Source organism: Protopterus annectens, chromosome 8.part0, assembly GCF_019279795.1.
Source record: "Protopterus annectens isolate FY-2018-M chromosome 8.part0, PAN1.0, whole genome shotgun sequence".
Taxonomy (NCBI): Eukaryota; Metazoa; Chordata; order Ceratodontiformes; family Protopteridae; genus Protopterus; species Protopterus annectens.
In genome coordinates, this window is record NC_056741.1 from 421,985,712 (window position 1) to 422,007,796 (window position 22,085).

At 39.5% G+C, this 22,085-nt stretch overlaps 1 protein-coding gene across 1 annotated transcript in view; it reads left to right on the forward strand.

The window, feature by feature from the left end:
- Positions 1–9,703: 9,703 nt before the first annotated feature.
- The window catches only part of MRPL9 (mitochondrial ribosomal protein L9), a 341,838-nt gene continuing 329,456 nt past the window's right edge, over positions 9,704–22,085 (forward strand). The window contains exon 1 of the mRNA XM_044079205.1: positions 9,704–9,945. Within this exon, the coding sequence (XP_043935140.1) occupies positions 9,844–9,945 (102 nt within the window). The 5' untranslated portion in view covers positions 9,704–9,843. The remainder of the gene's footprint in view (positions 9,946–22,085) is intronic.

Below are 22,085 nucleotides of genomic sequence, written 5' to 3' on the forward strand. Positions count from 1 at the left end.
AAGCAGCATTCTACCTTCACCTAGGATGATGCCTCAATACAAATAAAAAATGATTGAATTCAACAATTGGCTAAGCTTCTGGTTATCATTCCAGGGGGATCTAGTATCTGTCAGCCTGGGAAGATATGGTTGACAGACCACGCTGCTTTGCCAGAGATGGTCTTCACCTGTTGCCTCTTGGCTTTCGGTTACTTGCTTCCCCTACTGTGCCTTTTTTAGGCAATGTTATAACAACAAAATTCCCAATGTAAAAAATCCACTAGAGACAAACTGAATGTTACGCTGCTTAATGCAAGGAGTCTAAATCAGAAACTGCACTCACTGGAAGTACTACTTACCTTGGAAGACGTCGATGTCTGTGCAGTCAGAGAGACATGGTTCAAGGCCACAGACAGCCCCGGGCCATGTAGGGCTACAATGTCTTCCACACTTTCAGACATCAAAACAAGCACGAAAGAACTGAAGGAGGAGGTGTATACATCTTCATTAAAGAAAAATACACCTCAAGACTGGTCAAACAGTATGACTCCCTAGAACTACTCCAAGTCCAACTAACTGTAGATAAAACCCCCTACCATATCATTGTTAGCTATAGGTCTCCCACCATGAACCACAAGAACCATTCTGCCTACCTGGACCTAACTTGAGTCAGTCACTATACAGCCAAACACCTTGGTCATGGGTGATTTCAAATACCCTTCCATCGACTGCGAGTCATATATGAGCACAAACACGCTCGCCCTAAGGTTCCTGGACTTTGTTAATATAAATGCTCTGAAACAGATAGTCTGCACCCCCACAAGCAGCTCAAATATCCTAGACTTAGTACTCACCAACGTAGGAGGTCTCTACACTATCCCCTGTGTGTTGCCTTCCCTGGTAAGGTCTGATCATAATTCAGTTTTGTTGGAATTAACGATCATACCAGGCCCCTCACAAGAGCAAAAAGGATGAAAATGTTTTCCAGAGCAAGCTATAGCCTCCTAACCACTGGCATAAATAGTTTCAATCCCCTGCTACCACTGCCAACAATGACTTCTATACAGAGGTGTACACAAATACCCTGTATCAATAACTATACAAATGTATAGGCTCTGCTGTACCTGAACAGATCAAAACAAAGTCGTCACAAAAAAAAAAAAATATCAACCATAAATAGGTTATACAACAAGTAGAAGACACTTGCTCTAGGGGGTCTTAACCTAGCCTGCAACATTAATAGGACATGCTGGAGAGAAAGATACGTCTCCCAGAGATTGCCAGTCCTCTAGAACAAACTCCCAATTCATGTAAAACAACAGCTCCTCAATGACCCCTATTTAAGTGCAACTTAGACAACTGCTTTGGAAACTGTAAATTTACTTTGGGGGATGTCACCTGTATTCCTCTTGGATAAGGTTAGTCAATGCTGATCATAGACCTGCACTGCAAATATAGACCAAATAACTTGGTCAATAAGGGAACAAGGGTATAACATGGCTAGGCTTATTAAAGCCCTAGGGCCAAACCTCCTATGAACCTAATGTGACATCTGCCTGGGCTCCAGGCCAGTCACTGATCATGCCCTAGTGGGATGACTGCATATGCAATAATCTGATACAGCCAATGACATCAGGATTGTTTGTTGAGCATATGGAAATAACAGTGTCCCATAAGCTGGTGTAAAATGCTCTCTGTAATGTCAAGACACACACACTAGACTGCAGTGAAAATAGAACCCGCTACCTAAGCACACAGATTACAAAACACGGTACTTAATTCAAGAGCCACAGCACAAGTCTGACTTTTACATGGCTGTAGGTCAACTTGTAATGGATGACATCAGCAGGCCATGTGGGAGACAAGAGGTTGTGAGGGCTGCATGAAATGGATGTGTAGGCTTGTGCAAGTATAAAAATACTGGCAAACCATGTCATTTGAGAAGTAACTACAGGACAGCACATCTATTCTGCTAAGTAGAGATACACACCCACCCAACTGAATGCAGTGAGAACAGAACCCCTAACCAAGTACACAATCTATAGAACACAGTACTTTACACAAGTGCCATGGCAATTACGCAAGCACCATGCCACAAGTCTGACTTTTACATGGCCACCGGTTAACTTATAGTGCATGACATCAGCAGGGCATGTGGGAGACAAGAGGTTGGGAGGGCTGCATGAAATGGATGTGTAGGCTTGTGCAAGTATCAAAATACTGGCAAGTCATGCCACTGGAGAGAAACAACTGTGTGGTCTGATACAAAAAGCTGAGCTATTTTAAGTTATTTAAACTGGTTACTGCACTTCTCAAACTGCTTCAGACATTAAATACTGTATATCTAGTATATCTATTTTTGGCTGCATTTTAACAAAGCTACAGGTTGTTTTTGTCTGATTTTGTACTTCTGTGTACTGTAGCATAGAATAGATTCAGATCTGCTGAATCTGGTCTATTTGTTAGGACAGAGCAGTAAATTACAGGAAATCTTTCTTTGGATCAGCCCCTCTGTAGCTTTGTGGCAGAAGTACAGTTTGGACTAATCTGACTGGAGGTTACTGTAGCAAGCCTCAGTTAGAGCTTTAGCATTGGTCAGTTTCTTTGGATTTCCTTGTTCTTGCATGCACTTGTTTGCACATCTCACACTGCTGTGCAGGGGTGCTTACTGTTGGCGCTTATTGACACAAACTCCTCGCTTGTTTTTTTCCCTTAGGACACTGCTTATTCACCACAGAAGTTTTGTGTCTGTACATCATGGTCAGGTGAAACATTCAGTTTAACTTGTGAAGTACCAACTTAAGTCTCACCCTCTTTACCTCTGTCCCTTGGTTTTCCCTTCTGTGCAACTGCATATCTGGTCTATTCTGTCCTCAACCACATTAACATACATAGAATTATGGAAGGACAATTTCCAACACTTTCTCTACCCAGACTAGTTGACATAGGCATCCTGAGGCAGTGTAGCAATTACCTCCTGTGCACTGAAAATCCACTTTTAGTTCACAAACTCAACTTGTGAGAGAAATGCAACCCTATTAGGAACCTAGAATCCAGGTTCACCAGTCAGTACATTTGACACTAAACAGGCTGTCAGCATGCATGCCTCACATCCTACACCAGCCAAACCAATAACATATAGACCTACTTATGTTTTCATACAACACACCCACTGCAGAACACAGTACACATAGTATCCCATACACCTCCAGTACAGAACATAGTACACACAGCATCACACACACCTGTGTCTCATCAGATAAGCCCCTAAGGCATAACACAAATCCAAACATCTTTGTCATTGGCGACTCCATTGTGAGACACGCAGATGTGCCTCTCACCAGGTTGGATAAGGAAAAAGTCACGGTCGGCTGTCTGTCAGGTGCCAGGACCCACTACATCACACATGCACTCAAATGTCTCAACAAGTACTTTATGGCTCTGTCATAGTCCATGTTGGTGTAAACGATTTGAGACACCTTCACTGGATTATATCGTAGGAGGCTACTAGCCCTAACAAGCCTAGCCAAGAGTTTATCCCCAAAAAAGAAATCTCAGTCAGCACCTGTCGCCCCTGTCAATGAGGGACAAAGGTGGGACCAATTTGTGGTTTCCCATCCACTCATCAAGGTTGCACTTGAAGAGGGCCAGTGAGGCCCTCTGTTTGACATTTATGGAAAGTCTATTCCAGAGAATGGACAGCCGCTGGGAGACAAACCTGTCTCTCCAAAAATTTTTGTTGATGTCACATAATAGATTTAGGCCTATCGAGCGGGTAATGCGAGAGGAGTTAGACTACTGATATGGAGCATCTCTAGTAGGCCAGGGTCTGATATTGCCTTGTAGGTGAGACACAGATCACTGCTGAACAATCTGTATGATACAGAGTAGAGTAATAGTGATTTGAGCCTGTCGGCATAGGACATGTGTTGGAGGCCATGGATTCTATTTGTGAGGTATTTCTGTGGCCTTTCTAGTTGATGCAGGTGTTTGGAAAGGTATATGCCAAATGGGGCATTAGAATAAATTAAAGGTCTAATGGAGGAGTACAGAGAGGTAATTATCTCCTTTTTTTCCTGCATGCAATCCCTTTACTTATGAAGAGAGATGACCTCTCCAATTGTGTGTCTCAGGCAGGTATGTCCCTAGCCTTAAGCAGCATTTTACTTTCTCCTAGGATGATGCCACAATATAAACAATAAATGATTGACTTCAACAATTGGCTATGTTTCTGATGTCATTCTAAGGGGATCCAGTACATGTCAGTCTGGGATGATATGGCAGACAGACCTTGATGCTTTTCCAGAGATGGTCTTCATCTGTCACCCCTGGGATTTTGGTTACTGGCTAAGGCTCTTGCCACCCCCAAAATGCCTTTTTTTAGGCAATGTCATAAGAACAAAATTCTGGATGTAAAAATAACCTCCAAAAACAAACAAGGTCATGCTGCTAAATGCTAGGAATCTAAACCTGAAACTGCACTCACTGGAAGCAGTTCTCATCTTGGAAGATACTGACATTTGTGCAATCACAAAGACCTGGTTTAAAGCTGCGGACAGCACTCCAGCCATATCAGGTTACATATCCTTCCACATGTTCAGACCACAAACTGAAGGAGTGAAAACTACAGGAGGTGGTGCATCACTATTTATTAAAGATAAACACTTCTCTAGAGTGCTTATACAGCATGATTCCCTGGAATTACTCCAGGTACAATTGACTGCTGGGAAGACCCACCTTCAAGTCACTGCCAGCTATAGGACCCCCCTCCTGAACTGGGTTATACACTCAGCCTACTTGGATCTACATAAATCAGTTAAGATACTACCGAACACCCTGATTTGGGGTGAATGATTACCCAACCATTGATTAAGATAGGAGGTGATGATATAAAAACAGTGATGTATAATCAATATTCAGGAAAGTCTCCAGGAACAGATGGTATTCTTGTGGAAGTTTGGAAATTAGGAGTGAAGAAAGTAAGAAAGATCTGGACAATTTTGTTTTGACAGTATTTTAAAAGGAAGGGAAGTACCAACATCTTGGAAGAAAAGTGTGGTGGCAGTTACCTAAAGATGGCAATGACCCTTCAGACCCAGCTCCATATAGACCCTTTTCAAATTTAAGCCGTGACTACAAAGTGTTTATATCTATACTAGCTAAAAGAATGGCAAGGGTATTGTCAAAATTGATAGATATGGATCACTGTGGTTTTGTGGAGGGGAGGCAAACATTTGACATCAGTAGAACAATGGTGATTCAGAAGGAAGCATATGACAGACTAAGCTGATATTTTATGAGTAGGGAAATAGAAGCATTTGCATTCCCTGATGCAATAACATTAATTAGAAGGATACATGAAGGATCAAAAAAGTAAGACTTAAAATGTGAGGGTTCCTCTCAGATATGCAGTATTTTAACTGAGGAACTAGGCAGGGGTGTTCTCTTTCCCCTTTATTATTTGCTTATATTTAGAGCTATTGGCAAAGAAAATAAGGAACTCAGAAATTCAAAAATATAACTGGTACAGTAATCAATAAAAGTTGGCCTTATTTGCAGATACTGTTTTGTACTTGATGAATCCAGAAAATGACATCTCAGTGTTATGGAACATTTTGATACAGTTTCAAGTCTTTTCGGGATATAAAATTCTTCTTTTTCTTTCAGCTGTTCCAATTACGGGTCACCACAGCAGAGCATCTATTTCCATTTCTTCCTGTCCTCTGCATCTTGCTCTGTCACACCAACCACCTGCATGTCCTCTCTCACCACATCCATAAATCTTATCTTAGGCCTTCCTCTTTTCCTCTTACCTGGCAGATTTATCTTTAGCATCCTCTTCCCAATATAACCACCATCCCTCCTCAGCACATGTCCAAACCAACACAATATCGCCTCTCTGGCTTTGTCTCCAAACCGTCCAACCTGGGCTGACCCTCTAATATACTTATTCCTAATCCTGTCTACCCTCGTCACACCCAGTGCAAATCTTAACATCTTCAACTCTGCCACATCCAGCTCGGACTCCTGCCTGTTTGTCAATGCCACTGTCTCCAGCCCATATACTACAGCTGGTCTCACTATCCTCTTATAGACCTTCCCTTTTTTGGGGGGGGGTATATAAAATTAATGAAAATAAAACAAAGGCTACAGCTATAAATTATGCTCTCATGCATGAATTGGTTCAGCAATACCCACATGTATAAAGATGAAGTATTTAGGAGTATGTATTAAAAAGGCTTCTCTTACAATAGATATATGGGAAGATATTAAACAAAAGGTAATACAAAAATTGAGAACCTGGAAACTCTTTACTTATGGACATGGATAGTACGACATAAACAGTGAATTTTTTTTTAAGTCCCATTACTCTTGTACACAGGTCAGGCATACTTTTATCAACCCAAGGGTAACTGAAAGGGAAAGAAGGCATGAATCAAGCGGGATAAGTTGATCCTTCCAGTAGAACAATGTGGTTTAGGTTTACCTGATTTGAAGGGATATTTTAGAGCTACACAGTTAAGGCTCATATTGACACAAGCAAAAGGTTATAATTCAAAGTGGAAAGGGATGAGATGATGTTGACGGAAGGGGGAAGTTCAAGAAAGAGAGAGAGTGGGATTTTGAATGTAGATCCTTAAAATGAACAACAACAACCATACAGAATATTATGCTCATAAAGTAGTAGAAAGTTTTAAGAACTAAGCCAATAGGGATGACTGCAAGTACAGGTGTAGAAAACAGGCAAGAAGGAGCTGGAATTTAATGGAGAAACCTGGCAAAGGACCCAAGAAATTGGGCAGCCAATAACTCAGTCAGGAAATGTTGTCAGTGGGATGAGGCCAAGAAGACATTTGCACTGCAGGCTACAGACTGCCTTCCCTACCAGGGACTGATCTCAGAGTAAAAGCAAAGAGAAAGGGATAGGAGGATTTTAAAGTGAAAGACTTGCTCTGGTAGAGTTTTTAGGTAAATCCAGAACAGAAGCAGCTGTTAAAAAGGGATGATTAGCAGGGCATATAAAACATTGCAAGTAACTATAAGAATCAAAAGAGGTTAGAAAAAACTGGGGAGAGAGAGACTGGAAAAGCAATTTACAAGAAAAAAATGGGAAGATATATGTATGACTCTCAAGTATGCAACCCAGTCCAGAACTGTTTGGAAGTATTTGCATAGGTATTTTTATACCCCAAGCAGACTTCAAAGAAATTGTCATCAAGTAGATAGCAAATGCTGGAGCGTAATGGAGAAGAAAAAGTTAACTAGGAATATATGTTTTGGCAGTGTAATGAGGTGGCAGATAGATTCCCTACAGAATATTCTATCAGAAATATTGTGGAGCAAATGTCTGTAAGTAGGACAATTATTCTTTTGAGCTGGGATACAGGACCTCAACTGCCTAAACATAGTAAGCCCTTATTTAAGTTTAATTCTGTTGGCTGCCAAAAAGCAGTTAGTAGAAAATGGAAATCATAGTCTACACTAGTTGTATTTGAGGTACTGAATATTATAAAAGAGATAAAAAGAACTGAGAGGGAGCTTTAGAAAAGGGAAGGAGAAAAATGGCAAATAAGTAAATGGAAACTGTGGGAACAATACATGTATGATAATGTTCAGGTGTAAGAGCAAAGTTTGAGGGAAGGAAGGAATTCAGCAATTTTTGTAATGTTAGGCCGATCACAGTAGCAAAGAAAATATAGGTGATTTTTATCATATTTAAATGGGAACAATTTTTAATTTTTTTTTTCTGTTAATGTATGTTTGCCTAAGTCTTAAGTGATAATTCAATAAAGGGATTAAAAAACAGACAGCTGCTAAGACAGAGAGATCATGCTTGGAAAACATGGTACAAAAACAAGAGCCAGGCCACCTTCCAATTTTACTTTATATTTGTTTATCAGGAAAGTCCGACTGGACACAGGTCCTTTTTCAGCGGGGGCCCGGGGAGAAAAGCTCCAATACAGACAGTAAGTATAGTATCAGTTATGTTTACATAATGCAATTTAGAATACATAGAAACATACATACATAGTTTTTGACAGTGAGAGAGAGCTAGCTACATGCACATAGAGTATTTCATTTTTGACTTACAGCAGTTTCTATAACTTTTATAATTATGAATAATAACATTTAGTGTGCTATACAAATTACAGGAAATTCAAAGGTGAGGAGGAAGTACGAAAAAGTATAAGAGGAGGATGAGGGTAGATGAAAGAAGAGTGGAGAGGGAAGAAGAATGTTTGTGGGGACTAACAAGTTGGAGGAGTTAGTAGAGAGAAGTAGGTAGTATAATGATTAATCAGGGTGTTTTTTTTAAGAATAGCAGAGCTACAACCTACTCTCCAATACACATGACTTTTGCCTCCAGCCACAGTACCACAACTACCTTCTTTGCCAGTACAGCTATACACCAGATACATGCCAAACTCATTTCAACCCTCATTCTCTACTTGTCTAAAACATTCCACAGTGTCTCATCAAAAACTTCTCTGTGAATTTCTCTCCCTAGGATTTAGCAACCCATCCCTTTCCTCATTTTTGGCCACCTATCATATAAACAGCAGACTGTAAAATGGCAGCAAAAATTATCTCCTTTCCTACCAGTTACAGTACCCCAAAAGGTCTATCCTAACATTTTTACCAAAACTCCACACAACCAAAAAAGAAGCAACCTTAGTTCAATACGCAGATGATGCCACATTTGTGCTCCGCACTACAACAACATTAAAACTCCAAACCATCACACAAAAGGCATTCTATACTACAGAATCCTGGCTAGCAGACTCAAATCTCCATCTCAATGCAAAAAATTACCAAAATAATACTATTTTCCCCAAAATGTTGCTCTGAACAAAGAGAAACATTCTAAACGCTATCATCTAAAAATACAATTAAAATAGCGTCCCAAACTACACATCTCGGAGTATTACTCAATCTACGACATGACCAACACGAACTACAACTTCAAGCCATTAATAAAACACATAGAAAAATACGCTCCCTCTATTGTGCAAATTTCTCACACGACACCAGAAAGTCCACAACTAAAATATATCTGCTCACTTCTCTCCTATACACGTTAACAATCTTAACGTTAACATCACAACAAATCTTGACTGGTACTACCAGATGGCAGCAACATTTGCTGTCAGTGCTTCCCAATCAGCACATTACCGTACATCTGTAAAAGATCGAATGTGCCTAGAACTACCCAAACACCTATCACACCCAACTACTAACTACCTATAATCCAATATACAGCCCAGTCAAATGCCCCTATTTAAGAATTGTTCTGCAACCTTATACAAGCACCAGGACCCAACGTTCCAATAATACCTCTTAGTCACATCAAAATCCAACAACACAGCTCCCGACTTCACATCACGGTACTAAGCCATTCTCTTAAAGTGCAATAATGCCCCCAAAACTTCTTGTGCAAAGAGATTGACAAATACAGCTGAAACAACTTTGACACGTATCCAGCTGGGGCACTGTCGAAAACAAAATCATGCAAGTGATTGTCTTAGTGCGGCTCTAGTTTTTACACTACAGCGCTTTAACACTATGCTTATGCCAGTACTGTCGAATGCTCCACACAACAGGTAATTAGAACAAAACTCTCCCCCATTATTTTCAGAATGTCTGACATCAGTTGTGCAAGCATAAGAATTTATATAGGCATCTGTAGGTCATATTAGTGGCCCTTTTATTATGTCCTAGTGACGTAATCACAGTGCGTCTTTATGTCTCTTAGAAATGTGTACATTTGATGTTAACAGCTTGTAGTGGATGTTTTTAAACGTAGTTGGGTTATAGTTTAAGAAATATTTGGTTTCTGTCTGAGTATTTGTAGGAGAACTAGAAATGCTGGGTGTAAATCGGCTGTGCAGTTGTATCGTGCGTAAATATGGAAACCTAACAGTTAGCTTAGAAGGGGTGAGGAGCATCAGCACGTCTCCGAACTTGGTGAGCGTCCCTTTTGAAGGTTGCACTGTTTTTCTTAGGATCGGAACTGATTAAGGAGTACTCAAGTCCTGCTTGGGAACAGACAGGCTAGCAATAATAAAATTACTTTAGACAGCTGTCAGTAAGATACCGGAGTTTAATCCAAACAGCAGTGCCTTACACTTGTCGACTTTTAGTTCGTGCAGGGAAGTTTTTGTACTGTTTTATATCAGTTAATCAGTTTGAGACTTTACAACACAGCACGTACCTCATCTTTTCGTTTAATGCTGTTGACGTAGAAACTATTGGTTTGTTACTATCGCTGTACAAAATGAAACTAATATTTTAATGTAGTGTAGTAAAGTTGAGGTGCCCCAAAGTGAAACACGTCCTTTTAAAGAGGACTGTGTTATTGGAAAACCCTTTCGAACATCTAGGAATGTTTGAATAAACCAAGGCTGTTTGCTGGAAGGACTGCTAGTAAAACTAAAACATTGATATTTTGAATGACAAGATTCAACAGAAAAGACCATAATGCTGGGAAAGATGAAAAGCATACCCTAAGAAAGATAGACCACATTACCGAAGTAATGAATAAGAATTTGCAAGAACTTAAATAAGTCATTGATAAACAGGCCAGTGCACCAAACTTACGACACACTCCTTGAATTCTTGCCCGGTACCATATCCTAATGGCACAAAATTCATGTGAGAGCACATAATGTGCTGTAAAAGAAACTGTAGCAGAAGCCACCATGTAGAGAAACTAAGAAATTCAGTTAGCATAAATATAAAATGGGTGCGGCTCCACATGGTCTCTCTGAATGTCCCTGTTATAAGAGAATGAATGAACGATAACTAAATAAACAAAAAAAAAAAAAAAAATCACTGTGTGTGTGTGTGTGTATATATATATATATATATATATATATATATATATATATCCTTCTAAATCCCAAACCCATAACACTGACATTCAGAATGTCGAGACAACATTACCGAAAGCTGACAGTCATTAATGGCTGAGGTTTCCCTGGGCAAGTAAACACTTGCCTTGCATGTGGAAATATGCCCTTTTCCCCACTGTAGTGCAATCCCAGAGTTGGTATATAGTGTTAGGGAGTGTGTTGTGGGGGGCAGCCTCCCACCTAGATGGTTGTTATACAGCCTGGTGTGTGTACATTAGGTGTTGGGCAAGTATTTACTTGCCTGAGGAAACATCAGGCATTCGTGATGGTCAGTTTTTGGTAATGTCATCTCGACATTCTGAAAGTTGGTGTTAATGGGCTTTGGGATTTGAAAGGTAATCCATACACACACTCTCATAAATATGTACTGTGTGTATGTATGTACATGTGCCCCCCTCTATGTATGTATGTGTGTGTAATATATAATATACAAAGACAAATTTGCCGTGATGAAAAGAGGAAAAAATGTAATTTACTGACCAGTAAAGTGTTTCTCAGGGTAAGTAAATACTCACCGAATATCGGGGAATATGCCTTTGGTGTGTGTATGCATGTATGTGTGTGTGTGTGTATATGTATATATGTATATATATATATATATATATATGTATGTATATGTATATTTATTTATAGGGGATCCGGAAACATGCTCGACTAGCATATGTCTGAATAACAAAACATCTAACACACATACACGAAAGCGCTTAACATCGATAAGTGCTTCTGTGTATGTGTGCCTGTTTAGTAGATCGGACTACAGTGCCGGTAAGGGAAAATTCCCTTTTCCCCATTGTAGTGCGATTTCGGAGTGAGAATAGTAAAGTAGGGGGTGGGGGCTGAAGCCCCCTTGCAGAAATGTAGATTATTTTTTTTTAACTACACCTACACGGAAGTGCTTTTTGATGTTGAGCGCTTTCGTGTATGTGTGTTCGATGTTTTGTGATTCGGACATATGCTAGTCGAACATGTGTCCTAGATATATATATATATATATATATATATATATATATATATATATATATATATATATATATATAGTTGGGGGGTGTGCTTGATAACATTGCGATGTCTTTTTACGTGTCTGTTGGGCAAGTGTTTACTTACCCTGAGAAACACTTTACAGTTTGGTAAGTTAAAGTTTCGATCTTTTCGTCTCGGCAAATTCATCTTTAGTTGTTTTGGATTTTGGTCTTGTGAAGTAGATCACACACACACACATATATTCATTTCAAAAGTCTGAAGTATCACAAACCTGAATTTCATGATCTGGAAGACCAAAAGCCTGAATCCCATAAGACTGAAAACACATAGGAAACATATACTGACTGTAGACAACACAAACCAGATTACATTCCACCACATATAAGCAGGGGGGCAAGCCACCTGCACCCCCACACCCCCTGCTTTTTAAATATATCAACTCCCAGATTGCATTTCACTACACTTTCATGAGTTGTGTTGTAGTATAGCAAGTTAAAAAGGAACATTACTAAGGTTACAACAGGCAGTCATGAAACATGTGATGGTATGTTTGCCATCTTGGAGTGGATATATTTAATCAGTAGGGGGTTTGGGGGGCTTGCCCTCTGCCCATACTTGGTGAAAAGTGCTATCTTTTGTCTTGTATGTGTTTGTCCTTGTACTGAAATATTGTTACTCTTTGTGTTCTGTATATTTTCAGTCTTTTGGGATTCAGGCTTTTGAGTTTTCAGGCTTTTGGTCTTCCGGATTATGAAATTCAGGCTTGTGATATTTCAGGCTTCTGAAGTGAATCTCTCTCTCTCTCTACATATATATATATATATATATATATATATATATATATATATAAAAACATGTGTGTGTGTGTGTGTGTGTGTATATAGTACGTACAGACACACACATATAAAGTTTATAACGAATAATTACCAAAGTTTGATCGAAACACAAATCATCGAACAAACTCACTGGTTGTTACCATTATTCGCAACTAAAATCACTGCAAAAAAGTATCTGCAAATGTAAACCAATATATTGCTTACAATTACAAGTAAAAAAACAAAAAACACAGCTTTTTATTTGGGATGCTTCATCCTTCACACCCCTAGAAATTAAATATGCTAACTACAGGGTCCGACAACCTCAAAAAAGGGAAAAAACCCTTGAATTGTGTAACAGTTAATGTAATGAACGAACTCCGACCATTACATAGTTCAGCAAACAGTACTAGTGACAGAAAATGCCACCATTTCACCATGCAATGAAATGCGTGCGGTGATGATTCAAATAGCATATGTAGCCATTTCTCTTAAGGCTTTAGTCAGTGTAGTAAGTCTCTGGCATTCTGTTTGCAAAAGATGACTGGCAGATTTTGCAGTAGAATTTTAACCTTTATATATGCATAGATGTTCTGTCAATGTTTTGATAGTTGTGACAAACCCCCCCCCCCATCTGTCACACATACTCCTTAGTCATTTATTTCAATAATGGACATGAACATGAATAGTTTTGTCTTGAAATGCTGTTCTGTTTTATAATGGTGTCTAGGCACTTTCTATATGATTTTTTATATGATATTTTTAATGAGTTATGTGTCTTTAAATAAGGGACAGGATTTTGGCGCCATTTTGGCTTTTTAAACTAATGTTAATAGATGGTTTAGTTGTTTAGGTCTGAAGAAGCTAATGCGAAAGCGCTCACCTCTTTTTATAAATAAACCTGCTTTTTTACATACTTTGCCTGCACTTGGATTATTTACTTCATTGGCCATTGGATCTAGGAGTTACTTGTGATTCATATGTGACTGCTATCCTCCATTGTTTTGCTCAGCGGCGTCTGTTTTTAACAAATGTAATATAGTAGTGTCCACAGCAAACCTTTCAGAAATTTATATTGCAAATGTATCCTGCAAGTCACATTGTTGTGATTTTACACAACTTATAAACTAGGCTGCATTGTAATTTTACACAGTAATGTAAAATCTGACACAGTTGTTGCATCAGTGCTGATGCTGTTTGAACATGTGCATCTTTTTGAAAACCAGTTTATGCTATTAGAGTATTCTTATATGCTGGATTTCAAGATGAGCAGTGCATACAGTTATATAAAGTTTAATTCACTGTGCACATTGTACATCTCAGAGGACAGGGAAGGCTCAGGAGCTTATTTTAATTTAATAATATATACATATCATGGGTGTAAGACTATCATTCACCAGGTTTTAGAATTACCCTGGCCTAATGAGAGAAAACTGTGTGTATCAGTTTATCTCTTAACTTGACTGCAGCTGCTCGTAGTTAGAACTTGCTTCAGCTGGTACCCCATTTCTGAGGTCCAGTACTGAACAGGTTCCTTGAATCAGTTGAGTTAGTGTAGTTGTGCCAGTACTAAATGAGTTGAAAGGCTCCTTGTCCTATAGGATTAATAAAATCTTTGAGCTCTGTGTCTGTATTCCTAAAAAGTTTAAGTTGGGGGAGTTGACTAATTTTATAACCTTTTAGTTTCATGCTTTTTTTCTTGCCTGTTTTCTATTATATGTGCTTAATGTTTGATTTTTGTTATGTTTGAACTTTAAATGGGCAGCAATACAGCCATGGTAGTACTCAGAGTTCAAGTTTATTTCTTTGCTGCTTATTTGCCTCCTTAACAGACAATATTATGCATTTTTTGATGGAAACGTATGATGTCCTCACATTCACTGCTGCGGTATTCCTTACTAATGGGGTCACCTGCCGTGAAGCCCTCCGTCCGGCCAGTTTACAAAAGTTTACCATTGCTTTAAGGTACACTGAATGTCACCTGCTCACTCCTTGCGTAATGTAGGGCATAAAGGTGACGTTCAGGTGTACCACCCTCAGAACTTTTTTGCCATCAGTCCGAATGCTTTTTTAACTGCCGGTCTGTTGCATACATCTGTGTTTTTGTTTTTACCATTTTTCTGTTTATCAGCTCTTTCTGATTGTCTGCCTTTAACTCCCCCATTAGCTTCTAGATTTGAGGCTAAGCTGTTTCTTAAAGGTGTCCCTAATATTAGACCTCCCAGGAAGCCTATTCCTCCTCCCTGGGATCTTAATTTTCTTCTGGAAAAATTGACTCGGGCTCCTTTTGAGCCTGCTGTTTCAGCTTCCTTGCAGCATTGTTCTTGGAAGACTGTTCTTTTGTTAGTTCATACTTCTGCCAGATGTGTGTCTGAGTTGCAAGCCCGTATGGCTTGTCCACCTGTTTTGATATTTCATGGGGACAGGGTGTCCTTGCGTACTAATCCTTCTTTTATGCCCAAGGTGGTTAATGAGTTGTCACTTAGTCTATTAATTTGCCTACCTTTTTTCCCTCTCTGCAGTCTTGACAGTGAGAGGGTGCTACATACCTTAGATGTGCATAGACAGTTCAGATGCACATCTATCAGGAAGTCTGACCAGTTATTTGTTTCCTTTCATCCTAGGTCTTTAGGTTTGGCTGTTTCCAAGCAAACTATTTCCACTTGGATTTCAAAGGCTATTTCCTTTTGTTACACTTTTCATGACGAGAGCCTTCCCTCTTCTATAAAGGTTCATTCCACTAGAGCTGTGGCTTCTTCTGGTGCTATTTTCAAAGGCTTAGATGCTAATTCTATTCTTGAAGCTGCTACCTGGACCTCTGTGCATACCTTTACCAAACATTACCAGCTGGATGGTATCTCCAGGGCTAGAGCCGGTTTTGCTGCTGCCATTCTTTATAGCTTAAAGGGCTCTGCTGCTTCCTCCTCCCAGGTTTCTTCTTGAGCTTTTGCACTCTCCCCATTAGTAAGGAATACTGCAGCGGTGAATGTAAGGACCCAGTGCAGTTGTGTAAAATCTTATCATAACTGTAGATGTTCTTGCCTTCACTGCTGCAGTATTCACTCCCTCCGTCTATTCCCCTGGTCTTTTTCCCTTTCTGGCTGTGCAGATTCTCCTTTGTTTTCCTTGGACTGCTGTTCCTACTGGGGCAATCTATTCTCAGGGTGGTATGCCTGAGCGTCACTTTTTTATGCCTTACCTTAAGCAAGGAGTGAGCAGGTGACATTCAGCGTACCTTTAAAGCAAAGGTAAACTTTTGTAAACTGGCTGGACGGAGGGCTTCACGGCAGGGAATCCCATTATTAAGGAATACAGCCGCGGTGAAGCCAAGGACATCTATAGTTATGGTAAGATTTTACACAACTGTACTTTGTGTATCATCTTAAACATGTACATGGCTAGGCATCTGTGATCATTGTGAGCACTTGCCATGTTTTGTTCCTGTGATTGGGGCCAACCGTGATCACATAGTTTGGTGTTGACCAAAGCTAACTATTTCTAGGTCTGTCTTTTGCTACATAATGTAATGTACAAATAATGTACTGTTAACCTTTTAATGTTAACATAGTTAGGGACTGTTTTAGTACTTTGATTTTTAAAGTGATCAGGGCATGCAATTAACATCAGTGTTTAGACAGGAATAACACTGTATAGAACAGTTACACACTTTTAAATTAAAAAACAAAAATGCGCAGTCTCCTATTAAAGTACCAGAATTAAAAAAAAGTAAAAAAATGTTGTACTGTAAATCCAGCAACTAAAATAAAATAATCGCTCCAAATCCAGGCAGTTGTGAGGTACGTAATAGCAAAAGCTAAGCACTTGCATGAAGAATTCCGGTTTTATTTGGATGAAAATGCTTACATTTAATAATAAACTACGTACCGCATATCTGCTTGCTTCTGTAGTACCAGAATTGTAAGTTTCCATTTCTTTGATACATACAGATTTGGTTGAGAAGGAGAACACAAAAGACACACATACTGGCTTCCCTTTCTAACAGCACTAAAGTGCCCAGTGGAGTCCCTGAAAGACTGTTCTTCAAACAACACTTAGTTGTTCCCTTTTTCAGATAAAAATGTAGGTAGAAAATTATGACTGCAAACTGGGGAATATGGTTACCTGTAGAAAGAATGCCAAGACTTCAAGAAAAGAAAACACTTCCCAGAGATTCTTTTTCAGTAGTGATGGAGATGAACCAGTTATCAGTGAAGGAGTGCTGTAACTTGAGAACTTCTCTTGAATGGTCTTATTCCACAAGTGTTTGTAGAAATACTTGTAAACTAAGCCTGTCTCTTGACACTGGTATTGGCTAGTATTTATTTCCCCTCAGTAGACATTTTGGGTGTATACCCTGGAGACTGAAAAGAGCACTGCACAACATGAAGCCGTGTATTTTCTTGGACTGTTTGAATCTTTCGGGGAGGAACATTTTCTTCAGAGACTTGGAACTCTGTCCCTCCATGATAAAACATTCCTTTGCTTGGAGGTATACAATTGCTGTATTTTAACATTTGTAACTAAGCCCCTTGGCATACATGGAAGCTGAAGTGTGTGATAGCCTCTTACTGTGAACTGCATGCTTGTTGATTTCTATTATATGTGCTTGAATGTATATGTGTATCTAAGTAAATTGACTCACTAGTTGCCATCTTACGCCAATGCAGCATCATAGGGGAGCTGGAGTCTGTGCTGCCACTGAGTTGACGCAAGGCCTGCCAACTTATTCTGAGTTGGATGCCAGTTCATTACAGGGCACGTACGCATGCTCATGTGGAAAGGCTAGTGGGTCACCAGTGCACCTACTTTGCTTTTGGGATGTGGGAGGAAAACCCATGCGAAGAGATTTGAAGACTTCACACAGCACACAGCTCCACCTCGACCCAAGTGCTGTGAAAAGCAAAGCTAAATGTGTCTACATTGTGCTGACCCATTATATATATATATATATATATATATATATATATATATATATATATATAATGTGTGTGTGTGTGTAGATGTATGTAAACAGGCACATGAAAAAGAAAGGAATTCAATGACCTGTTCAGGTAGGAAGCAGATGTAGCAATATTTTTACTGTGTTATAGACTATATATGTATACACACACACGTATATAGCGAAGGCAATTTTGCCAGTTTGGTAAATGTGGCTTTGTTTCTTACAGCATTCAATGTGCATTCCAAGGATAAGTTTCAGGATGCAGTGAATGATGAAATACAAGTCAGCAACCTATATTTCCTAATTCTTTTGCTCTGTACTTGCAAGAGTTTGATCTTTGTGGTGCATTTTGGAATAATTATTGAAGGTTTTTCTTCTAGTATGGTATTTGCTGGAAAGTCCGCCTTTGCTGATTAATTTAAAACTTTGAAATAGCTGATTAATTTAAAACTTTGAAATAGCATCATAGCAGAATCTTCAGAATATACACACTTCTGCTGGATGAGTAGAGTGCACATTTTATGCACTTTAGTTGAAGCCTGACATTTCATCAGATTATCTGCAAGGCAAAACTGTTCCAGTCAACAGAGTGCAAATAAATAATGTTGATATTTTTTGTTCTTTTTAAGTTTCCATGCTATTCTCTCCACCTGCATACATGGTGCTGTGTTGGGGGAGGTGGAGCTGTCCTATGATTGTGGTCTGGTTTCCCCCATTCTGGAGCCATACATCCCTGAATGCTGATCCATTGCACCATCCCCAGTGGCAGCTTCAGTTTTTTTCTTGGTACTTAATCTTTCCATCAGTGTGCTGATGTACCTTGTCTTGCATATTGAGTATTGAGATGTACCAAAACAATTGTGCCCAAGGGCCCTTAGAGTGATTGCTGTTCTCGTTCCTTCCTTTTTCTCTCTCTGATTTCCATCAGAACATGACACCCCCCAGGATAGGTATGCCTATTGTACCTTCTCTGTACTGTCAAGTGCCGAAACCACTATTCCATCTTTGGTTGATGGGTGTATATTTGATGCCTCATTCCTCTGTGCCACTAGTGTGAGGTATGCCAAGTTGACAATTGCTTGATTCATTCTAATATTTGTAAAAGCTGCTGACTGTTTTGCAACACAGAATGTGTATGCAGAATTCTCAGTAATTGCCAGAAAGTTTAGAAATGTAATTGAGCAAGTGCAGTACTTAGTAGTGTATGAAGGTCTGTTGTGATTCCATCCTAAGTCGTATATTGCATATTAGTGGTTGGACTTATTTCTGCTTTTCATCCAGTTGTTGAAGGGACGTAACCCTTGTCTGTAGGTAGTGTGGAACTTCACAGCAAAACAAAAAAAGTCAGACTTAAGGTGCAGTGACTTCTATGGTTGTTGCCATTGCCTCATTTTCTGATTTTTTTTAGTATAAACTGTTATTGCAATTGTTGTACTTTCTGACTGTATGGAATTTCTGCCTGTGTTTGCCATTAATGTTTTACAGTGGTAGAAATTTTGATAGAAAATTTCATTGTTTCCAGTGTTGTGTTTTAGAGGGGAGTTTTGCATAGGCTGGGTTATTAGTCTGTCAGTTGTGGGTACTGTTAATGTTATGAGTCAGCTGTTAATTTTGTCTAAGGTTTTATTTGGAAATGTGCCAGTTTTCAGTGTTTGGAATATACATCTTTGAACATGTCTGCTATGAGATCCCATCCCTGAACTATAGCATTTGTCACTTTGCATTTCAGAGTGACTACATCATCATCATAGATTTACTGAATGATAGTGTTTTGTTCATGAGGGTGGTTCCTAACATAAATGCTGTAGAACCTTGCTCCACATTTATTGATTGCATATCTTAAGAACCTTAAGATTAGTGATCAGCAGTATGGTTTCATGCCAGGATAGAGCACAACAGATGCAATGTTTGCTCTGAGTGTGTTGTTGGAGAAATACAGAGAAGGTCAGAAGGAGTTGCATTGTGTCTTTGTGGACTTAGAGAAAGCATATGACAGGGTGCCTAGAGAAGAGTTGTGATATTGTATGAGTAAGTCGGGAGTGGCAGAGAAGTATGTAAGAGTGGTACTGGATATGTGCAAGTGTAGTGTGACAGTGGTGAGGACTGCGGTGGGAGTGACAGATACGTTTAAGGCAGAGGTGGGATTACATCAAGGAGCCCTTTCTTATTTGCAGTGGTGATGGACAGGTTGACAGATGAGATCAGACAGGAGGCCCCATGGACTATGATGTTTGCAGATGACATTGTGATCTGTAGTGAGAGTAGGGACCAGGTTGAGGAGACCCTGGAGAGGTGGAGATATGCTCTAGAGAGGAGAAGAATGAAGGTCAGTAGGGCTAAGACAGAATATATGTGTGTAAATGAGGTGGAGGGTAGAGGAATGGTGAGGATGCAGGGAGTAGAGTTGGTAAAGGTGGATGAGTTTAAGTACTTGGGATAAACGATTCAGAGTAATGGTGAGTGTGGAAGAGCGGTGAAGAAGAGAGTACAGGCATGGTGGAATGGGTGGAGAAGTGTCAGAAGTGATTTGTGACAGACGAGTACCAGTAAGAGTGAAAGGGAAGGTTTACAAGAGGGTAGTGAGACCAGCTATGTTACGGTGGCATTGACAAAAAGGCAGGAGTCAGAGCTGGATGTGGCAGAAGATGTTACGATTTGCACTGGGTGTGACTAGGATGGACAGGATTAGGAATCAGTATATTAGTGGGTCAGCTCAGGTTGGACAGTTTGGAGACTAAGCAAGAGAGGTGAGATTGCGTTGGTTTGGACTTGTGCTGAGGAGGGGTGCTGGGTATATTGGGGAAAGGATGCTAAGGATGGAGCTGCCAGGTAAGAGGAAGGCCTAAGATAAGGTTTATGGATGTGGTGAGAGAGGACATGCAGGCGGTTGGTGTGACAGAGCAAGATGCAGAGGACAGGAAGAAATGGAAGCAGATGATCCACTGTGGCGACCCCTAATGGGAACAGCCAAAAGAGGAGGACAATGATGATGATATCTTAAGAACCTGCATTTAATCTGGGTAATGCATGTTTGTATGATGGTTAGTATTTGTTTTTGGTGGAACTAGATATGAACAGCTGTGTCCTTAAATTGAGGTAAGCCTTCAGTGGTCTGTGCAGTTGCCTTTTTCAGGATCTGAAGACTCTCTACTTTTATGATATAACGATCCTCAGTGTTGAACTTTCTGTGGTCAATGTATGTTTACATAGCATTATAGCAAAGACGTCAAGAAGCACACACATGCATACCAGATATGTGGAATGGATTGTATTCATTGTAGTTGAAATCTGTCTTTTCAACAGACTTGCTTCCTGTCAATAGACAGTTACTTGATACATGAGTTCTGTCCTTGGGTCATTTTGTTGAATTAAAGTCTCAGTACTGACACTGTAGTGCGGCAGAATAGTGTTGGACTAAAGTCCTATGTGTTGAATTGGTGATCGCTGTGGAAGATGTAAAAGATCCCATGGCACTAATTGAAAAGTGGAGAAGCACATTAGAAAATTTCACAGTGACGCATGCATCCTATTAGTGTTTTGTATATTTGCAAATATTTAATGTGTATTTTCCTTTCCGTCTTCCACAGAAACTGCAGGAACTTCTGTTGATTTTTTTCCAAGTCCCAACAGCATTACATCTTCCTTTCCAAATGTAGCGTACACATACAATGATTTTTTTTGTCACACTTCTTGTATAACCCATTTTTGTTAGCGTAAAAATACAGAATTATTACTAATACAGTAAATATAAAAATATTGCTTTGTCCATAAGGCATCATGATAAGATTGGCACGTGAAAATCTGTCCAAGTTATTAGCATGCATTAAATTTGCCAGATATTTAAAACTTTAACTTTAGTTAGTTTTGTTGAAACTCAGAAACTAAACAGGTTACTGCCTAAGTTTTATGAAACGTATTTCACCTAAATGTGTTTCACGTAATGGGTTTCCCTAAAAATTATCTATTGGGTTTGTCCGTAGCCTTGAATTTTTGAGATCTTTTTCTTTCCCTCTTCCTCCACAGAGGAAGCAACCGTCAAATTGGAATAAATAAGATGGGGTACAGCCTGAGACACTGTGAGGTGTGCAGTGGGAGCTTCCTTCCTTGCCAAACAATTCTTTTATTGTTTCACTGTTTTTGAAATTTTCACCAAATTACTTGTAGAGTAATTAATTCTATATGAACAGTGCCAGTACTACAACATACATACATATTGAGGGAAGAAGGCCTCCTGGCTAAGCTAATTTATTCAGAGTGGAATTCTAAAAAGTCTTGCATTGTACTGCTGCACATTTTGAAGGAGTGCAGTAGATTTCTTAAGTGCATCTGCTTTTCCATGCACCAGATGACCTCTTGGCTTTCGGGGCGATGTGCCAAACAATGTTCTTGTGTGGTATACATCTGAACTGGATGACTGATGATTCATAGTTTTGTCTAATGCATTGTATGTATGAT